General features: G+C 38.7%; 1 protein-coding gene and 1 long non-coding RNA gene across 2 annotated transcripts in view; one reads left to right on the forward strand and one right to left on the reverse strand.

The window, feature by feature from the left end:
- Nucleotides 1-1,182: 1,182 nt before the first annotated feature.
- LOC148219812 (uncharacterized) lies at nucleotides 1,183-17,075 on the reverse strand. Its single transcript, XR_015799291.1, has 3 exons — nucleotides 11,017-17,075; nucleotides 1,732-1,779; nucleotides 1,183-1,432 (listed from the first exon to the last, which is right to left on the reverse strand). It is a non-coding gene; the product is annotated as an uncharacterized LOC148219812 (long non-coding RNA).
- Nucleotides 17,076-17,190: 115 nt separating this feature from the next.
- Nucleotides 17,191-20,887, forward strand: part of AUH (AU RNA binding methylglutaconyl-CoA hydratase) — a 110,867-nt gene continuing 107,170 nt past the window's right edge. The window contains exon 1 of the mRNA XM_014869075.2: nucleotides 17,191-17,471. Within this exon, the coding sequence (XP_014724561.2) occupies nucleotides 17,249-17,471 (223 nt within the window). The 5' untranslated portion in view covers nucleotides 17,191-17,248. The remainder of the gene's footprint in view (nucleotides 17,472-20,887) is intronic.

Raw genomic sequence — 20,887 nt, forward strand, 5'->3', positions numbered from 1 at the left:
GGTTAAAGTCTTGTCTTACTGAATAAAATGAGATGTATAGTTAAGAAAATAACCATTGGGTCTATCATCTCATTATTTTCATTGTGAAAATTACAAAGTAAGGTACATTGCAGCTGTAAGGAAAACCAACTGGTCAAATTTCCTATGCCATCATTACAACATGTGGATCAGATCTATGAATGCACACTGAACACTATTCTGTCTCATATTGCTGTTACCTAATGATATAGATGTAGAGCTAAGGGTTTTGTTTTCTAGACTTTGCACTGTACTCTCCTTTTAACATCCAAAATGCCTCAGGAAGGAAGTGAGTCCAAACAACCTCTTTGCCTTTCAGGCTTGACAAAAGCTTTCTTACATTCCCTTTCCGTTCATCTCGAAGGGCTGATAGTATGGAAGAAGTAAAAATAATTCCAAACATACAAAAAATGGTTCTACTTGTATCCCTCTCAATTGTGGGGAGGGGAGGGTGGATCTGGCGATGTAGGTGTGTGTAGTATATATTAGAGCAAGGAATGCATGGTTATCTTTATTTGGGTTTTCACAGGACAAACATGTTCTGTGGTTAGCAGAAGTAACTTCAGCTAAATTCTGCAGAAATTTGGCGTGACTTTGGGGAAGTTACAGAACAGTATGCAAACTGCTCAGCAAGTTCTTGGAATGCATTAGTAATAATGTCTTGGTGCAGACAGTGAAGTATGAAGTAGTGAAAGAGCTTTAAAATTTCATTCTCACCAAGGAGTTTGAGAATGTTGAGAGTACAAAGTAAAGTGACTTATGGACCATGATATGAGGGCTGATTTATTTTTAAAAAAGATGATGCAATGCAGCATGAAATCAGCAAGCTGGAAAAAAATAAAAGCAGAAATCAGGACACTGAGTCAAAGAAGTAGAAATTTTAGTAAAACCAGTACAGCAGTGATACTAACGACACAAAGAAGGGAAACGTAGGAAGAGAGCAATTTGCTTAATGATGGATTCAGTGGCACCAAACATATGCAAAACATACAGAAGGTGGAAACTAGGTTCAGATATGTAAACACATACGGAGATCTCAGGCAGAAAATGAGTGAGATACATCACCAGGAACAAGAACATCAGCACTGTAAGGCTGAGAAGAGAATTGCTGCTCTGTTGCAAGAAAAAGAAAAGGAAATAATAATAGATAATGCACAAAATACAAAGGTTTTGTATTTTTTTATTAGTATTCTCCAGCAACATTAAGATAAGCATGAGGTCAAGACAGTATCTGTACAGGACAGCATGAGACTAATTCAGTTAACTTGATGCTTCCAAATTGGCAGCCACCGAAGTATTCCACCTGTGGATTAATACAACTTCGAACTAATGATTGATGAGATACATGCTCAAACAATCATCTGAAGATATCTCAGAATTTGTAGTAGCTATTCTTCAGCAATGGGGTAAGACCCTAGGGAAAAAAAAAGAAATAGATTGCTTCTTTTAAAAATGGGAGGCAAACTGAAAAATTATGAATCAATCTACTTGCCAACACTACCAAGTTAGTGAGGAAACGGGTGAACATTAATCTGTCTTACTGTAACCCAGCCCCTGATGGCTATGGAGAAGGGAAGAATAAACAAAAGATATATACCTGATATAATATATATATATCGTAAGGGTCTTTTTTCTCACTTGACAGATGCATACTAGGCCAGGGATGTGTGTTCAAGATGAAATTGTTAAGATGGGGATGGCTATAGGACTTACATGAAAATACCTCATGGTGAGTTACCAGTTTTTTAATCTGCAGAAAACCTGGAAGAGATAGTATTTTTCAGTAGCCTGCACCTAGTTTCCTATGCGAAATATATTCAGTAAAATTACAAATTGTAATAATGTGCTTATTAAATTTGGAGGCAATCTGAAGCTGTTGGGACTGCAAAGTGAAAGAGGTTTAAGACTGAAAATAGTGTTGGCAAAATTGGAAAAAAGATATGCAAGTGAATGAATGATATTCAGTAGTAAACACAAGACACTTTATTCAAATGAGAATATTCAATTGCACAATTGTGTGATGAGCATCAACTGCCTCCCAACAAGCCTCCATGGGTTTGATCTATGACTTGGCTTGCCAGTTGATCATGAGTTAACATGATCATGATGTTGGAAGAAAAACACATTGGGACATATGAACAGAGGAACAGTTTAAAAGATGCAGATAAAAATTCTGCATTATTATGGTTTTGGGTTTTTTTGGTTTTGGAAAGTACATTCAAGAAGAACTCAAAGCGAAATCCAAACAATAGCAGAGAACCCAGAACAGGGCCATGAAAAGCTCACGGAATGCAGGACCCACATGAAAAACTGGGAAAACTAAGGTTAATTAACCTTGAAAAAAACAAAAAACATGAAGGAGTAATACAGGCAAGAATCTTCATGCACATAAAATGTTGCTGCTAAGATTAAGGTAATCAGTGTATATTCAATGATGATAAGATGGGAAGCAGTAGGCTTCAAGAAAAGCATGAAAAGTTAGAACTGTTCAATAAGAAAAACTCACATTAAGAATGTGTTGAAAAGTGCTGGACCAGATCATCTGTGAAGGCTATGAAGTCTCCCTCACTGGACATATTTAAAGGCATCTTAGATAAGGATCTGTCAGGATGTTAGTTTTTTGGAAAAGGGGATAAATAGTCTGTTTCTTGAAGTTCCTTTAGACCAACCTTTGTGTAGTTCCATAATCTGTCTTTGCCCTAGTTGCTTTTCTCAACAAACTTTCTCTGCCTCAGAATGAATGTATAAAAATCAGTATTTGCAATGTACTTGGGAATAGTGCTAATCAAATTGCTGTTTTATGAGTATAATAAAAGAATCAATGTTTAGGTGACTTTCAAGGAACTCACACAGTTGTCTACAGCTATACAAACTATGTGTGCCCCAACTTGGGAAAATATGCTCAGCTCTACTTGGATTTACCACTGACAGCAATGTCATAGACCCACAGAATCACTGGACATCTCAGTCTGGAAGAGACACATAAGGATCATGGAGTCCAACTCCCTGTTCACCATAGAATTGTATAAAAATAAATGTATGACCAAATTATATGTAGTAGTGGAGATGCCAAAGAAGTCAGTGGTATGTATGAAAAGGAATATTCCCAGTCCTAACTAAGAGGGGCAAGATGGTTGCATTGTTGACTGTTTTTCGCTAGATGTTTTACTTTTATCCCCACCTCCTGTTCATCAAGTATTTTTTTCCCCCAGTTTATCACTACTGTTACAAGTAAAAGCTTACAGAGTGAAATTTAATATCATTAGATGGCATGTTATTTTTTTATAGTATATAAAAATACATGCAGAGCCATTATGATTTGCTCTAGGTCTGACTTCAGCCACTACTGAAAATTCACTCCTCCTTTATAATACAAGAAAATGTCAGACAGTAGTTCAGCTATCTCGGCTCCCTGAATGCCTTTTGAATTGTGGTTCTATTCTAGAAATACATGTTTTTTGAAACTTTTGAAAGTAATATTTGATTTATAAATTATTTTCATTATCTTTTAGACTTGCTATTACACTATATCTGACTCCTACCTGATTGCTTACTCCTACCTGAGTGTTTACTCATCTCACCTCATCAATTCCTGTTTGAAATGTCAAATCATTGCTAATTATATTGATAACAGTAAGAATTATATTGGTAGGAAAACTCAATCTCTTTAAAAAACTTTAGCTCATTGGATGAAAATTTGCCTACAAATCTAAGAAGGAACTTGATTTACTTAAAAAATGAAGATAAACAGAAAACTGATAGCTCATATTTGTAATGTGAAAAATCTGTACGGTCCAGTGAAGATGTTTTTGAAACATTAGTTAGGCTGTAGCAGTAGACAAACATAGGAATTACTTTGGATGATATCATTCTTAAGATAAGGCATTTCTAATACCTTTGACTAGACATTAATTTTTTATTTGCAACCCTTTTCCTTTGATTTCAGATAATGAATCACAGAGTGGGAAAAATCCAGTTAAGTCACATCCACCATCAATGCGAAAGAACATATTCTTCACTTTTTTTCCAGGATAATCTAAAAATTGTCAAACTATTGGATTGCTCATATCGTAGAAATTCCCTTACTTGTTTTCATTGACATGAATCCGACTTCTCCTAATACAATTTAAATACAAATTTTCTCTTTCTGACTGTACCATGTACCACTGTAAACACTGATCTGCTTAGTCTCTGTATACTACCTTGGTTTTATGAGTCAGTTACCTTATTGTTTATGGAGCATGGGTTTCACAGAGTGAGGAACTGAAAATTTCTAAAATTAAGACCTTTTAATGTACTCAAAGAAGTTAAAATCCACAGTCACTTCCAGCTGCAGGCAACTGGAATTGCATTATGTCTTTCCAGTAACACGGTTAATGAGAAAATACATCTAAATTAACTTAAAGGCAGGGAAGGCAGAAGAAATAGTCACAATTCAGATTAAAATGATTCACAAAAAACTGAGATAATTTTTTTCCAGGGTGAAATAAAGCAAAATCCTGCCTCTAAAGTAGTCATAAGAGATATAGCCATTCAGTTCAGTGGTACCAGAATTTTTACTGTGTTAATACTTGAAATAAATTCAGTACTTTTAACTTCACGTGGAAACACTGTGGAGGGTTTCTAGAATTTTTTTTTTCAGAGAGCTGAATGAATAAATCTTTTATGAATTATCCAACAATAAGCCAGTTTCAATTGTCTGATTTAATTTAAAACCCCAAATTCAAATATTTACACTGTTTTCTAGTAAAATTTTCAAATGTACATAAAAACTTAATGTATATTCTTTCTGTTTAGTCAGTTAAAAGATAGATTTATTTTTTTTAAGTCTGCAAAGTCTTGTAAAAGCAATTACTTTCTTTTGAAATCTTTGGAAACTACTACAAATACAAAAGAAAAGAATTCAGTAGCATTATAACATAATAAAAGTTATACCCAGCAGTGTTAGGGCGTAACTGGAGGATTGAATCTCAGCTATGAAACCATTTAGAGGAAAACAGCATTAGCAAATGCACATAATTTTGCTTGTGTAATTTGTCATTAAGAAGAGAAAAACAAATAGGTCAGAGGCGAAAGTCTAATTTTATGAAAAGTCATTCCCATATCTATAGTGCTTATTAAGAGGGAAAATTGCAGGTCTTACAGTCAGTTTTGGCATTTTCTTGTAGTAAGAGTCTTGCAGCAGTTTTGGGAGTTGTTGAGATCAACATTTACTTTCCATTTGGCCTCATGGAAACCTTGTTATTGTGATTCCTGTATACAAGGTATTCTTAGAGAAGCAGAATAAAGCAGAAAAACAAGGTCACCTACAAATTACCTGAGAAATTTTACAGGTCCTTTACGACTGAGAAGCCCAGTGCCCCAGAGAATTAGTCTTACACCGTATTGCTTGAAAACTTTTACAGGGTTTGGACAACAGAAATCGAGAGTCCGAGTGATTTTGCTAATTATTTTTCCTCCATCCTTGATCCTTATCTCTCACATAAACACAGAAGGTTTTTTCCCCTTTTATGGGGAAAGAAGGTTGAAGCAGAAGGGTTTTTTCCCCTTTTATGTCTAACCTTTCTATGTGAGGACATGACCTGAACTGATACTGATAGAGCATACCATTTTATTCATATTATTTTTTATAATCTTGCATAAACTTGAATTAGTAACTTCACACTTTAGAGAAGTTCGTTGTTCTACTAAGGGGAAAAAAGTATAAATGCGTACAGACTGTACCTTGTTTTGGACCTTAGAGTCAATATATAGAAAATGTAGCTTTAAAAATGGTTTCAAACATATTTAGCAGATATTTGCATGGATTTAATTACTTCTATGATACTGCCTCAGTATTACCATATGGCACCACTTTTCTTTAAGACACACTTGTGTTTTAATATGGCTTATTTCTAAATTTTAGGTCCTTCAAGATGGAAATACTGCAACTCAGCCATTTGTATGACTTTTGACAGAAGGATGAAAAGTCAGCAAAAGGCACATCCTCGGTACTCCACTGACAAATATAATACTCTGTAAGAAGACATGGAGATGATAAAAGGGCTAGCTGGCATATCTTTCAAGACAATTAATTTCCTCCAAAAATCTTATAATCTTAGAAATAACTGGGCCATTCGAGTTTAAAGTTAGACAAAGCCTGAGGCAGGTATTTACCATGCCAAATCTTAGTCTGGATGGCTACATTTATTACAAGTGTAAAGTGTTTTATAGCGTGGACAGGGGGAAGAATGTAGGCAGCATTGTTGTATAGCATGAAATAGTTTTCTGCTTTTGCTCTTCAAATATGGAAAAGAAACAGTGTGTCTGGATGAATAGCTCTGCGCCAAAGTCAGCCTCCAAGTAGTCAAATGTCTCTCATCTACTCTGCATCCCACACACATTTGTGTGTGGGAATGCTTGTAAATTTAATGAAGTGCTGACTGAAAGAAGTTTATGCCTGGCTTCCAATTAAATACTAATAAGATAAGCTTAGGCAGCATAAACTCTTTGTTATTATGAAGATGGATTATGTTAGCTATCAGCAACCTCTGACCTCCCAACCTTATAACACTGCCAGTATTTTATTTCAGTGAGACCCTCCATTGATTCCAGGGAGGTTTGGATTGGTGTTGTAGACATGCACCTCTTGCTAATACAGGGTAAGTATTCAAATACTACACAAAACGAGTGCAAGAAGTAGTATAAATCCATCTTGTACAAAAATCTAACCTGGAGGTAGAACAGATGACAAGAAGATATCTAGTTCTTTTTCTTAGATCTCCCAGGTCCACATAGCTGGTGGTTCACCATCTCTTTAGATCAAATTGCACATTCCAGCTTCCTGTCTCCTGTCTCCAAGTCTAGGCAAGATCTGGGCATTTGTACCTCTATTAGAAAAGGTACAGAACAAAAAAGGTCTACATTCTACATCTTAACCAGCACCCTTTATGAGGCCTGCCTGTATGACGTATCTTTTACGTAAGCACTTTGGCCTCTGTTACTTCATACAAACAGTATGTTCATCAGTTACCTTAGATGAAAAAAATGATCTTTATGGCTAAGTTTTTCTAAAAGTGAGCCTGGTATCATGATAGGGAATATTTCAACACCCAATTTTTAGGACACCTAGGTGCACTGCTGGGCTCTACAGGATTTTGGAATCTCCATGAGGAAAGGTGGACATTTTAAGACTGGGATAGCCAAAAAAAGCAATGTAAGCAGCAAAAGATCTAAGCTAGCACATAGGGAAATACTGAGGAAAAAATATATTTTAAATACTTTATCCTATCCACAAAGCTGTTTAGTCCTGTTATAAAGAAACAAATTGCTTTGCCACTTACTGGGACTTGAACAAATATATTCAGAAGGCTGCAGCAACTCCTTAATTTTTTTTTCTTTCAAAATTGCTGTCTTCAAGTTGTTGCAATCATCTGTTTCTTACCTTTGTTGCTAGTTTTCTATTAGCAAAAGTGTAACAGCTGGTTACATTCTATGGTGGGAATGGCAATGTAGCTCACTTGGTGCCCCTGAGCATCTTGTAAGTGCATTTTTACTCGAAGACATACTGTATCTGACAAGTCTGACAGACCACATAATATAGCTAGTAAGAAGTTTCAGCCAACACATGTAATTGAAGACTTGGATACAGTAAAAATGACTAAAAAGACATGCAAATTCTGATCTCAGAGAAATGTCATTTCGTGAACATATCAACATTAATCTGAATAAATCTTTAAATGGTACTTCAATTAACTTTTCCAGTAATGAATAAAGAGTATATGCACCAACTCTTAATTAAAGCATTTTATTTTCCAATTGTTAACATTAAAAAACTACACCTATCATCTTCATTTCTTGTTCACTATTGCATCTATTTTGTGTACTTCTGTTTTCGTACATATAATAGTTCAAGGTTGGTTTAATGATACACTTGTATATGTATTTTACATACAACTCTAAAAAGAACACTGTATTTGAAAGAGAAATTTACTCCAATAGACTTCAGTAATAAAACACTTTACTCTTTTTATATCCCTGTGTACTTTTTCCTTTTAGCTTGTTATCTAAGCTTTGCTATTTGAACAATGATTTTCTTCTTCTCTAGTCCAATTTAAAAAAAAATATTCAATTATGTCATGAAGTTTTAACTGAATTTGTAACATCAATCACTTCCATGACAACAGACTGACACTTTAAACACACGATTATGATGAATCCAACACAGGACTGAGTAAAAGGAAAACAAGACCATGAGCAAGCAACATTTCATTAGACTCAGTGGTGCTCTGTTAAAAAAGTGGAGAAAGGAATATAAATGCTGAATATACTTCCACTTTTGTAGCATTAAAATTCTGTGTGATGGTGCACACACTGGTTATTTATTTCAGATGTTTACAATATTTGATATAACCACCGTGGAACTCAGATATTGCCAAAAATTTCAGACATATTCGTTAGTCTTATTCGTGTGTACTTAGAACATGGTGAGTTTTCATTACTTGTCGCAGTGCTACATAGTAGAGGTAGTAGGCTCTCATGACCTCTGAAAAATCATGCTAGGAACATTTCAGTTATAACTTTGAAAAACTGCAGCACAGGCAACTGTTTGGAAACATGGCTGTAGATTAATTTGTCTTAGTAGGTTTATGTTAAGAAATCCAACATGTTTAACATGATGAGTAAAAAAAAAAAACTTATTTAATAAAACCATCTTTTTAGTCCAGCACAATCCAATTTACGTAAAGAAAAAAAAAGGTCTGGCTTCTGTAAATGGCACTCCCTGTGGCTGAATTCTGTTATTATGAAGCATCTTAGAGTATAATGCAGATATACACATGGACGTAGATTTCTATTGGGTCAAACTCTTACTCTTTTTTTTTCCAGACTAAAGAGCTGCAAGTTGCATAAGAAATTTTACTAAAAATCTCATTCCAGGGTCAAAGCAGTCTTCAGTGGTTCCATCTTGTTCCAACCTCATGCTACAGTGCATACAACTGAAGCTATACTGATAAGGCTCACAGCAACACTGGGGAACCAGAAGCTGTTGTGATATCAAAACTACAAAGAAAACAATGTAAGTTTTACTCTGTGGTGAAGCTATGGTATTCTAAGTTTCCGTGCAGTGGCTACTAGAAGAATTGTCTAGTCCTGCTCTGCTCAAGATGCATAAGTTCAGAGAAATATGATGTACCCTTGTGAGCTCCACTGGCAGAGGGTGCCCAGATGAGGTAGTAGAAAGATGCCAAGGATATTCAATACCTCCATTGCAAAAATCATCAATATTAAGTCATAATAAGAGTCTGATTAATACATTGATTAAGAATTATATGCAGAACTGTCCCAATACACCTAATTGTATTAAATATATATTTCCGTTTTCACTGTTTCCTAGCTCCTCTAAACATCTTGGGAACTTTTTTCACTAAGTAGTTTTAAAATACTGTTTCAGGACATGGAAATGCCCCATTCATGTTCATACTTTTACTTCTTTCACCAACTGGTAGACTGCATCTTCCACAGGATAATGGCTGTCTGAAAGATTTCGATGAATAGGAAAACCACATTCTTAACTTCTTTTCAGGTACACTGTTGAAACAGCACTGAATATGCTGCATATTCTGAACATTAGGGGCCACTTTTGAAGCAGAAGGCTGTGAGCAACATTAGTTTAACATACTGGCCTAGTCTTGGAAATTTGGTTTACGTTTTTTAAGTCCTAGAAACGGTATATTGTGTTCTGTTTAGCAGGTGAAACATACTTCATGACACATAAGAGAACAGGTTATGATTTCACCTTCTAGACATAAAACGATATACACTAACTAGAAAGAAAATTTAACTTTGCAATTAGGTGAGGGTTTTTTTGTAGCTGTTTTCCTTAATTTATGTTTAATTTTAAAGAATTGCAAGAATTTATTCCTAGATGACATCCTATTTTTTACCGATCTACAAAAACAAATTTCTTATGGAATGCTGTAGGAAGCAAAGTGACACAGAGTCCCCAGGCAGGTGCAAAGGAGAGCTGCTTTAATGCAAAAACCAGCCCTTTTGAAGCAGTTAGCTGGTTATCAGTTTACATAATTTTAAAGCACAACAAGCCCAAGTCAACCAGCCACCATACACCACGATATGGACACAGGGCACTCTCTCACGTCTCTCTACCCCTATTGCAGTGAGTCACTCTCCCATAGTTCCCTTCTACTTAGCCTAAGTAGCAGGCCTGAGCCATGATTTTACCAGAGAACAAGACCCTTATTTTATAAGGCTTTACCTGTGTGCAAAAGAATGCTAAGAAATTAGAAGTCAGAAAAATGCTCTTTTGGAAGTGGCTGCTCACTGACATTGGTGAGTAACACTGCATTGAGTCTGTGACCAGGCACATAAGTGCCTGCTAGCCACTTAGTACACATTTTTCTTTTTATTTCTAATACCAATTGCTAGGTTCATAGTTCTTGATCTTAAGGATCCTGTTTTCTTACATAGACAAGTGACTTACTCTGGAGTGATTAAATAGAAGGAAGGTTATGATGAATCCATTTTGACAAAACAGTCCTTAGCTTATGTAGTTTCCCAATTCATCTATTCTTGAATCCATGTGAGATGAGAATACTGTGATTATTTAACCTTTGCTCTGTCCTGGAAATTTGGGTCATAAGGTCATGCAGATTCTTTGTGAGTTCAGAAGAATTCTATATAGGACTGAATAGGCTTTCATTGAAAATCCTTATTCAACTTGTCAGAGTATCTTAATTGCATCAGTATGTAAAGAACAAAGAATGCAGAAAAATATATTAAGGTTAAAATGTAAAAGGTAATCTAGTCTAATGAAATTGAAGAGAAGACCAAAAAAGATTCCAATGTTTTCCCCATATAGTGTGAAAAATCAATGTGAGGCATTTCTTATAAAGAATGCAATATAGTCAGTAAAACACTGCACAACATACTGTTAATCATAAAAGACCAAAAGGGAAAGGTAATGAACATAAATGCATTTTATATCGTAAAATGTAAGCTTACCTTTTTTAGAGTGATTTGTGCATAATGCGTCATATTTTTCAAGCAGTAGCTATGCAATTATCTTCTTCAAAAATGCTGCAGTTTTTAGCAAAAAAGTGAACAATACGTTAAACTTCATGTATTATCTACAGTACATTGACTGTAAGCTGAATTTTGTGTTAGACAAATCCCTTTCACAAAAAAAAAAAAAAAAAATAGCTAAACATAAAGGAAATGTAATGATGCTATTCGTAAAAGTAACATACATGTTAACTTTCAGCTTGCTCACAGAGAGTAATAAAGAACTAAAACTAACAAAAACAGACTATGTGGTGTTTTTTATTTTTCTGTTATATTTTTTTACATTACTTGAGCATAAAAGACGGGGCTTCTCTTAGCTCCTCATAGTGAGCTGGCTTTCATGACAAATGTATTGCTTTCAAACAGAGCAGTGGTTCTTGGTAACTTCTTTTCACTAGGAATCACAGAACATGAGAACAGAAGTATTAAAATATTTTTCATCTCCTGATTGTAATGGTGACAAATTTTTAACTTGTTTCATTGAGAGTTCTACTGAAATGTCCTTTATTACTTTAATTAAAAAACTTTTAGACAAAATGATATTCATATGAATTTCCCCTTTTAGTTCACCAAATGCTCGCATTGTTGAAAACCCCCCTCTGCATTTAGATACTATTCTGATGAAGGTAGTATTTGTTTGTTGCAAAACGCTTTCTTCTGTGGACTAATACCTACTTCTATTTCATCCTTCTTGATATCACAGATTTGACAATATTGCTTTACTGACTCCTTAGCAGCAGCCCTGATAGCCTTTCACCACACATAAAAGTACCCTGATAAAACTGGGAAAACCATTTTCTGCTAGAATTTCGTGTCAAATACCTTAAATCAAATGCTGATTACATTAGTCATGTTCTCCCTGGTTTCTGTGCTTCTTGTACAGCTTTCAAGTATGACCCAAATATATTACAGGAGAGCTTGCCCTGCTTGTTGCCAAAGCAAAGATTCTCTCAGGCACAGTTAACATCACTCTTGGCTCTGGAGTTCTTCAGGAGGATACAGATAAGGAAGGGGAATATTACTTCAGACAAAGGTTTGCCAGATCATGATGAAAAGAAATGATTTTAACAATCTCAGTAGAACATTCACGGTAGATTCACTGTAAGAAAAGTATTCATGTATGATGTTAGAGCTAGTTTGCAGTTTGCCTGAATCATAGTTACCTAGCTGGCTCAGTGAATTTCTGATGTGCTGAACTACTTTAAAAACACAAGAAAGCTTTTTAAAAGCTTTGGTAAAAGGAGACATATCAGCATGCACATATTTAGAACTTACAAATACAATAATTAAATATACAATATAAATCAATTTTTAAGAATCTTCACCGTCTGTAAATTCTCTGTTTTCAGATCTGTGTTCACATCTAACTTCATAAAAATAAATATCTTTATTTCGTGTTCTTTAGGGATAAATTGTGCACTCTGCCTCAAAATAAAACATTTTATACATTTTATTTAATAAATATCTGCTCAATTCCAGTTTTAAGTACCTAAGGGCCTCTCTAGGCTCTGATCTTCCACTATTAGAGAGCTGTAGCCCTGTGGCTGCTAGTGCCAATTTACTCATGGAAGAGGCCTTGCTCAGCATGTTTGTGTTCCTGTAATTGTTTTAGCATTATGTCTTGTTTGTGATCTGAAGAGAATGGGCAGACAATTTTGGGAAGTAGGATTTTAAGAAGCCCCTGTAATTGGCTCACATATGCCATGCACTTTTCCACTATATTAATCCAATACAGTTCTCTCCACTTTCAAGATGAAGGAGTATATGCATAAATAAATGGGGCTGAAATTAATTCAAAGCCAAAATCTGCTCTGTGCTCCAAAACATGAGTGACACATAGGTACAGTTCTCAATAACATGTGCTGGAGCCAGGTAACAAGTGCCAAGTAAGCAAGCTTGTAAGCATACTCAAGTAGACTAAGTTTAGTAAGAGTAATTCCTGAAGAGAAAAACTAAGTTGTAAAAACATCCTATATCTTGGCATTACAGTCTTAAAGCTGCACTGAGAAGAAAGAAAACAGACAATCTAAGGAAACAGCTGCCTGCAAAACATATTGAATAGGCTCAGTGCCAAAGAAGGAACATGCTGTGTGTGCTATATGCTTACTAATAATACATAACAAGGGTTATGTCTTTATCACTATCAGTTTTAAAAGATCAAAAAGGCTTTACAAAAAAGTTAAAAATCAAGATTGGAAAGACAAGTGTACTAACTGCATAACAAAATAATCAGAAAAATCCTGCTGTTGATAAAAAGCAAACTGTGAAAACTAGAAGAGACAAATGCTTCTGGTGGGTGGTGTGAAATTGAAACGACCTTTGCAAACCAACTTTAGAGGATGGATAGCTGAGGGATCTCATTCTCAAATATCACAGTCCCTTTACTGAGACTATTACTTTTCAATTTGCAAGAAGACAAAGGGCTTAAGTTTGAAAAGCCAAAATTGGGCGCTACATTTTTCCTCTAAAACATGTTCCCTTTTCACTTTACACATTGGCACTGATATGCTCATCCAGAGAAAATGAAACTGTTTGTTACACCTCATCTACATCCATCAATGTAAGAAAATTAAAGCAACTTAGAACTAGGTGAGATTTCTTGCCTGTATTCCTGCTTCATTGTACATACTGTCTGAACCCTTTAATAGTTCACTGTAAAACTGCATATTATATAAATATACGTGCAGCTATTTTTCTGTCTCATTTCAAATGATTTATTAGCATTTTAATAGCATTAGATTCCTAACTGAACATCCATAAGTAGTTTCACATTCTTTGGTTTTAGGTACTTAATTTAGATCTAAAGTTTAGAGACCACATGCTTCTCTTATACCTAATTAACAGTGAGATTGTTCCTCTAGAAAATGAACCACGGCAGGTGTCCTGCACCAACACATGCAGAACAGCATTATTAAGAAACCTCTCCACAAATCACATAAAGTCTCCCAATTTCTGCACCTCTACACTGTGCTGTCCCCAAGCCCCAACCACCCCCCTTCAGATTACATTATCAAACAAAAGCTACAAAAGGGACTGCACATTTCACCTGTCCGTTTCACCTGTATGCTGTGAGAACCTGTAACCTGATGTAAATGGGCTTTCCAAGGCAACTCCAAATGTAACATTAATTAGAATGAAGGACCTTCAAGTTTTTCCCCTTTGATTAGATGATGACTAAGGGACCGTACTGAAAGTTACAGCTGAGTACAGAGAATCTGGTGAGCTAGTCTCCATCTACACTACACTGGTTCTATTTTCATTCACTGCTTCTGTGGACATAAGGATGGCTGAGTCAAAATTTATTATAATCAGTTTATTTTACCCATCACCAAGTATCAATATTTGGATTTCTGTGTGTAGGAGCAATCCAGCTACCAAGCAGTGTGATTTGTTATTTAGGTAGTTAGTTACAATTCTCTCCCAGTTGCTCAATTTTTAAAAATTAGGATATATCTTTAAATAAGAATCTCTGTGTCAATATACTTTACCTTTCTGTGTACTACTAAGACCCCAAAGCTGGGTTTTAGAAGTAAACTACAGTTTACTGCAGGGAACAAGAAAATATGGAAAACTTTGCTTTCATCTGAGTCCTGAATTATGCTTGCATGTCAGGGAATGGGAGGAATTGAACACAGTATTACAAAATGCAGTGTAGTATTAAATAACTGCAATAAACCACACATATGCAAAATTTATCATGCAGTTTTATACATTAATAGAGAAAAAATAATTAGAAATGAAATTTTCTTTTCACTTCTTACACAAAGAAGTAAAGTCAGACAGTGGCATGTAAAAGAAAATTGAATTTCTAAAATTAATTTTAAAAACGACTGTGTGTTTCTACAACGGAGATGAATCTGTTGGCTTGACTGCACTCTCTGACCTCTGCTCAGGAATGTGTTCACTAGTCCTTCAGCCTGGGAACCACTGCACATGACTAAATGTCTGCCTTCAGCTTCAAGGCAACATTATGATGCAACAGTGAATTTAGTTCTGCTTTTAATGCCTTTTTATCTTCTGCATCTTTTAGAATAGTGCTGTCTCTTTGTCTGTTTCAATCGATGTAATTGGATATGACGTTTCAAAATTCCTTTTCAGAAACTAAAATGTTCTTCAACTGAAAACAAAACTTCTTTATTTCTTTCTACTCTTTGGCATACTGTTGGCTCTACTGGAAAGGGCTGTGAATCACAAGCTATTGCCCTGTTTAAATAGTAAAACATAATAAATTCAAGGGAGTAGTCTGCCTATTCCACCCCCCCCCACACATTTGCCCTTCATGGTGCTCCACAAGAACAAATAGGACATTATTTTTAGACTTTCATTTCTCCAGAAGGAAGGCATGGAGGAGCTGCTGAGCAACTGCATGAAGGAATGCAGTAGCTAGTCTTCTGAAACAACAACCAAAATGGCTCCATCTGAGCCTCTGCTCAGAAGCAGTACAGCTTTATTCCCCTGATTAAGTAACACTGAATTATGAAAATGGCAGGGGATGGCTCAAAGGCACGTTTTCAGTTCTCAAGGCCTAATTTGAAGGAAATAAACTTGAAGAAGACAAACTTAACAGCTTTTAAGAGCCTCGTGACTGACCTGCATTAACTACAGTTACAAAAACCTTTGCCAGGTCCTGTGTAAGGAAGCAAGTCAACTTCTTTTATATCTAATGCATATTCTGGCTCAACTAAATTGTTATTGTATTGACACATGGATTGCTGAAATTTCAACCGTTTTGAAACAGGCCATAGCAGTCTTGAATCATGTGAATTTACAAGAAAACACAGCAATTACCTCCTACCTCCATTGTTACTGCTTTTATTGTTCGACTTGTTTCATGCTGGTAAGTCTTTTGGTGTGCATGGAGGGCAAGCAGACACCATGGCAGTGTTGCTTAGAGACCTAAACCCAACTCTAAACACCAAGGCATATTAATTTGATCCTTAGCTTTGCAACACAATGTTAATTCTGAGAGCCCTGAAACAGGAGGATGGCCAGTCCAAGCAGTCTTTTATCACAGCATGCAGAACCATGTGCTACCTGGCTTCTGTTATTGACCGTATCTCCCTTCTTCAGAGCTGATGCCACAACCAGGCCTGGCCATGGCTGATGTGGGGGAAGAAGCAAGTGCTGCAGAGTTCATGAGTGTTCATTCTGGTGCCCGAGCACATTGCCTTTAAGGTGGGATGTTCTCAAGTTCACTGCAAATAAATGTGCAACTGCACAACTTCCTGCAGTATCATGAAGCCCTGATGAAACTAAACATGTGCTTTACCAGCGAGAAATTTGTCCATACACCTGCACATTTCAAGCTGCATGTGAGAATCACAGAAGGTCAAGAGGTTGGAACAGACTTTAAAGATCATCCTGTCCCAACCCCTTTCTCACGGCATAGGCAGAGACATCTCCCACTAGACCATGTTGCTCAAGGCTTTATTCAACTTCAATACTGCAAGAGCTGGGGCACCCACAGCTTCTCTGGGCAACCTATCCCAGCATCTCATCCAGCGTCACAGTGAAGGATTTCTTCCCAAAATCTCAGCTAAATTTCCTCTCTTAATTTGTACTCATTACTGCTTGTCCTATCACTACAGATCCTGACGAACTTCCCTTCAGATACCAGAAGGTTGCTATGGGGTCTCCACACAACCTTCTTTTCTCCTTCTCTTCACCAGCCACAGCTCCCTCCGCCTGTCTTTGTGATAAGGACGCTCCAGCCTCCTTATCACCTTCATGGCCTCCTTTGGACTTCCTTCATCAGTTTCATATCTTTCTTCTGGGGTTGGGGACCCCAGAGTTGGATGCATGGCTCCAGGTGGGGTCTCACCAGAACGGATCAGAGGGGCAGAATCCCCTCCCTTGCCCAGCTGCCCACGCTGGTTTTGACAGTACATATGTCCGGCCGAGGACGGGGCTGGTTTTCTGTCAAGTCTCAGATCTCCTCTGGCCGACGAGCCTTTTCCTGCTACGAGCACCAGCCAGTATGAGGCGGGCGTAGGAGCCGGTCCCGGCCAGGCCAGGCCGGGCCGAGCCGCCCCCTCCCCGCGGCCCCGGGAGGCGGCGGCGGCGGCGCGGGGAGGGGGGGGAGGAGCGGCGCCCGTGCGTGCCGCAGCCGGTCACGTGGGCGGCGGGACCGGGGCCGGGGCCGCGAGAGGCTGAGGCGGCGCCGGCAGCAGCGATGGCGGCGGCGCTGGGCGGGCTCGGCCTCCTGCGCGCCCGGCTCAGGCTCGCAGCCGCAGCCGCCGCGACCTCCGCCGCCCTCGGCCGAACCGGCCACCGCGCACCCCCGCTGCGTGGAGGCGTTGCCGCCGCCGCTCTCCCCTCGGCCGGGAGGAGCTACGGCTCCCAGGCGAAGGAAGAGGAGGAGCTGCGCGTCCGATACCTGGATGATGAGCACAAAGGTAATGAGGGGAAGGCGGCTCTGCACCCGCTCTCTCGGCCCGGCCTGGGTGACCTCTGCGGGGCAGGGAGAGGGCGGCCCTGGGGGAGCTGCTCGGCGGCGAGAGGCGGGAAGAGAGCGGTGACTCCTCCTTCTCCTTGTCACCACGGCCGGGGTTGCGTCGCAGGGAGCTGGGAGCTGTCCGCATGGCCATGAGAGAACGGGGTCAGCTTGGTCCCTCTTGGCTCGTCACAGCATCGTAGAACAGTTTGGATTAGAAAGGGCCTTGAATACCATCTGGTTCTAACTCCTCCGCATTGGGCAGGGACACCTCGTACTAGACCAGATTTGCTTAGAGCCCTGTCCAACCTGGCCTTGAACACCTCCAGGAACGGGACATCCACAGCTTCTGTGGGCAGCCTATTCCGATGCCTCACCACTCTCACAGCAAAGATTTTCTTCCTGTTATCTAATCTAGACCTATTCTCTTTCAATTTGAACCCGTTCCACCTTGTCCGGTTGCTACATGCCCTTGTAAATAATCTTACCTCATCTTTCATGTAGGTTCCCTTCAGGTACCGGAAGGCTGCAATTAGGTCACTTCAAAACGTTCTCATTTCTACCATGAATAGTTCCAATTCTGTTAGCTTTTCTTTATAGGAGAGTTGTCCCATTCTTCTCATCATCCTGGTGTCCCTCCTCTGGATTCACTCCAGCAGTTCCATGTCCTTCCTGTGCAGGGACCCCAGAGCTGGGTGCAGGGTTCCAGCTGGGGTCTCACCAGAGCAGAGCAGAGGGGCAGAATCTCCTCCCTCCCCTGCTGCCTACACGGCTTTGGATGCAGTCCAGGACACGTTTGGCTTTCTGGGCTGGGAGTGCCCATGGCTGGGTCATGCCTCTCATCCACCAGCACCCCCAAATCCATCTCCCCAGTGCTACTCTTCATCTGACCATCCACAGCCTGGGTTAATACTGGGGCTTGTCCTGACCCAGGTGCAGCACCTTGCACTTGTTAAACGTCATGAAGTTCCCATGGGCCCAGTTAATGAGCTTGTCCAGGTTGCTGTCGACGGCATCTCATCCTTGAGGTGTGTGAACAGCATCACTCTACTTTTCCAGGGTACGGCAGCATATCTACTGTGTTTTCAAGGTACATCTCTCTGAGCTGGCATTTGTTTGCCACTCTAATTGTGAGAAAATGAAGTTCAGTGGCAAACTTCTACAATCATTTTGCTTCGGACATCAGTTTTTTGCCTGTGTGCAGGGAGCAGAGAAGGGCGTAGAACTGATGTCTATGTTTTCTGTGCTGGAAGGTATGGCTTCAGTATTCTCTCATCTCAAGCCACTTTCCTAATAACCATCTCATCCTCCTCCTTTCTTTTAGTGTTGTCAATTACTACTCACCCTTTTCTACTCGACTATACCAAGAGTCTTATTTTAACTCACCTGGTTAAAAAAAGAAATAAAATCTGTGCTCCTTAGTGATCTCTAGCCAGTGCATCACAGCACAGACATTTTGTATTTCCTCTTCCGATGTGGTGCTCACCAGATTTTGGAGGTGTTCCACTTCCTTTGCTGTTTGTCACTTCCTTCTCCTGTGGATACAGCAGGGTTAGGAATGGTGGGGAAGAAGTAAGTGCAAACTCTGTTCCTGAGGATTTATTTTTATAGCCATGATGTTATATTTGCTTTTATGGAGAGGGCCATAGTATAAGGTTTTGATTATCTGCAGCACATGAGTCTCTTTATATGGAGAATATGTCTTGGAACCACCATGTGTTGAGATGCACAGTTTAGTTTACATCTTTGAGCACATTAACTCAGCTATGTCAGACCTGCTGCCAATTCAGGCAAATGCCTGTGAGTTGAGTGTTCCTGTGCATAGATTTGTATATATACACAGAGAGGTAACTTTAAAACTTTGAATTTTAGTATGAGGCTTAGAAGATTATTCTTTCTTTTTCAGAGGAAAACTGATGTTGTGCTTTCATGTGAGGGCAGGTTTTTGTCATTATTTAGGATTGATAGAAAAGATGATGTAATCTGAACCTGAAATTTTTCTTCTGCCTTGTAGTTTTGTTCCCAAGTTTTTCCATTTCCTTTAAGATGTACTACATTAGTCCTGTTTTTCCAGTCAACTGTGGAACTTGGAATTAGTTTAAACCATCTAATCTGATTTTTTTGGGGATTATTTTAAGTTAAGGAAGAGACAAGACAGGAGCAAAGAAGAGTTTGTAAAATGTTAGAAGAGTTTTCCTTATTTTGTGCTTTACCAAGAAATGGTAGAAAATATAACAATCTTACATAGCACTCAACTTTTACTTCTATTACACAACAAACATAGAATTAGGTAGTGTGCTCCAGCTGTTGAATCAGCTAGGAATAATTGTTTTTTTAATGTTATGAAGATGTTTCATACAGAATATGTGGCCTAACGCCCCAAGACGTGGAGATAGTATTTGTAATGTTAAAGCGACTGTTACTATCATAAGGAAGGATTCAATCAGTGTATTTTTAATTAATTAATTATCTTAAGCAGAAGGAATTTTTTTTGGTGTTGTCTTTCAGAAGGACATAGAAGAAAACGCTGTTACAAAAATATGAGAGCAAGGATGTAGAAATAGGCCAGAAAGAGACATAAACTTCATATGCCTTCTTCAGCAGCACAAAGAGCGGGCAGCATTTCTGCAAAAGAAACATGGCTCTGCTTCCTCCCTATAGTGCTACCACACACCCTCCTCGTCCTCATCTTCTATGCCATGTTCATATATATTTATCTGCTTACAGCATATAGTATCTCTGCTGAATGAGGACACCAGCTATATAAACACCCGTGTGGTCTTTCTTGCTCTTTTCTACCCTGCCATTCCTTGATCTACCATTTCATGTTCTAGACTTTCTTTGGTGCCCCCATGGCCTCATCACACCATCCCATTACATTGTTCTTGATTCCACGCAGGGTCAGACCCTGTTCTCTGACTACCTTTTATGTCACACACGTGCTTGTTGATGCTGTGGTCATGCTCTTGCACATGCCTAGTGTTTCTCTGTTGCTCAGAGAGGGGCTGTGCTGGTTTCACTTGGGGAGGACAGACTCAGAGAGAGGTTTTCTCTATGGGAACTTCTTCTGTGAGTTGATGGAACCAATTGAAGGCTAGTTTAGTTATTAACAGCCTGAGAAACCAATTGGAAAAAGTTAGTTCGCTCTGTGAAAACACATTTTGAAAGAGGTAACCCGAGAAAAAGCTCTCTTATTTCTGGTGGCTGAGCGGCTAACACCACCTGGCCTGAGCTCCGTTCCCATATGGCAGGGGGGGAGCTCGGGAGGCCACTTGGGCCCCGTTTGCAAACGCAGGGACCCGATGGCCGGGGCAAGGAAAGGCTCGGTGATAAAACCTTAGCCCGGCTTCCTCCCCCGCGGGCCAAAGCTCTGAGGGG

Source organism: Sturnus vulgaris, chromosome Z (assembly GCF_052056855.1).
Source record: "Sturnus vulgaris isolate bStuVul1 chromosome Z, bStuVul1.hap1, whole genome shotgun sequence".
Taxonomy (NCBI): Eukaryota; Metazoa; Chordata; class Aves; order Passeriformes; family Sturnidae; genus Sturnus; species Sturnus vulgaris.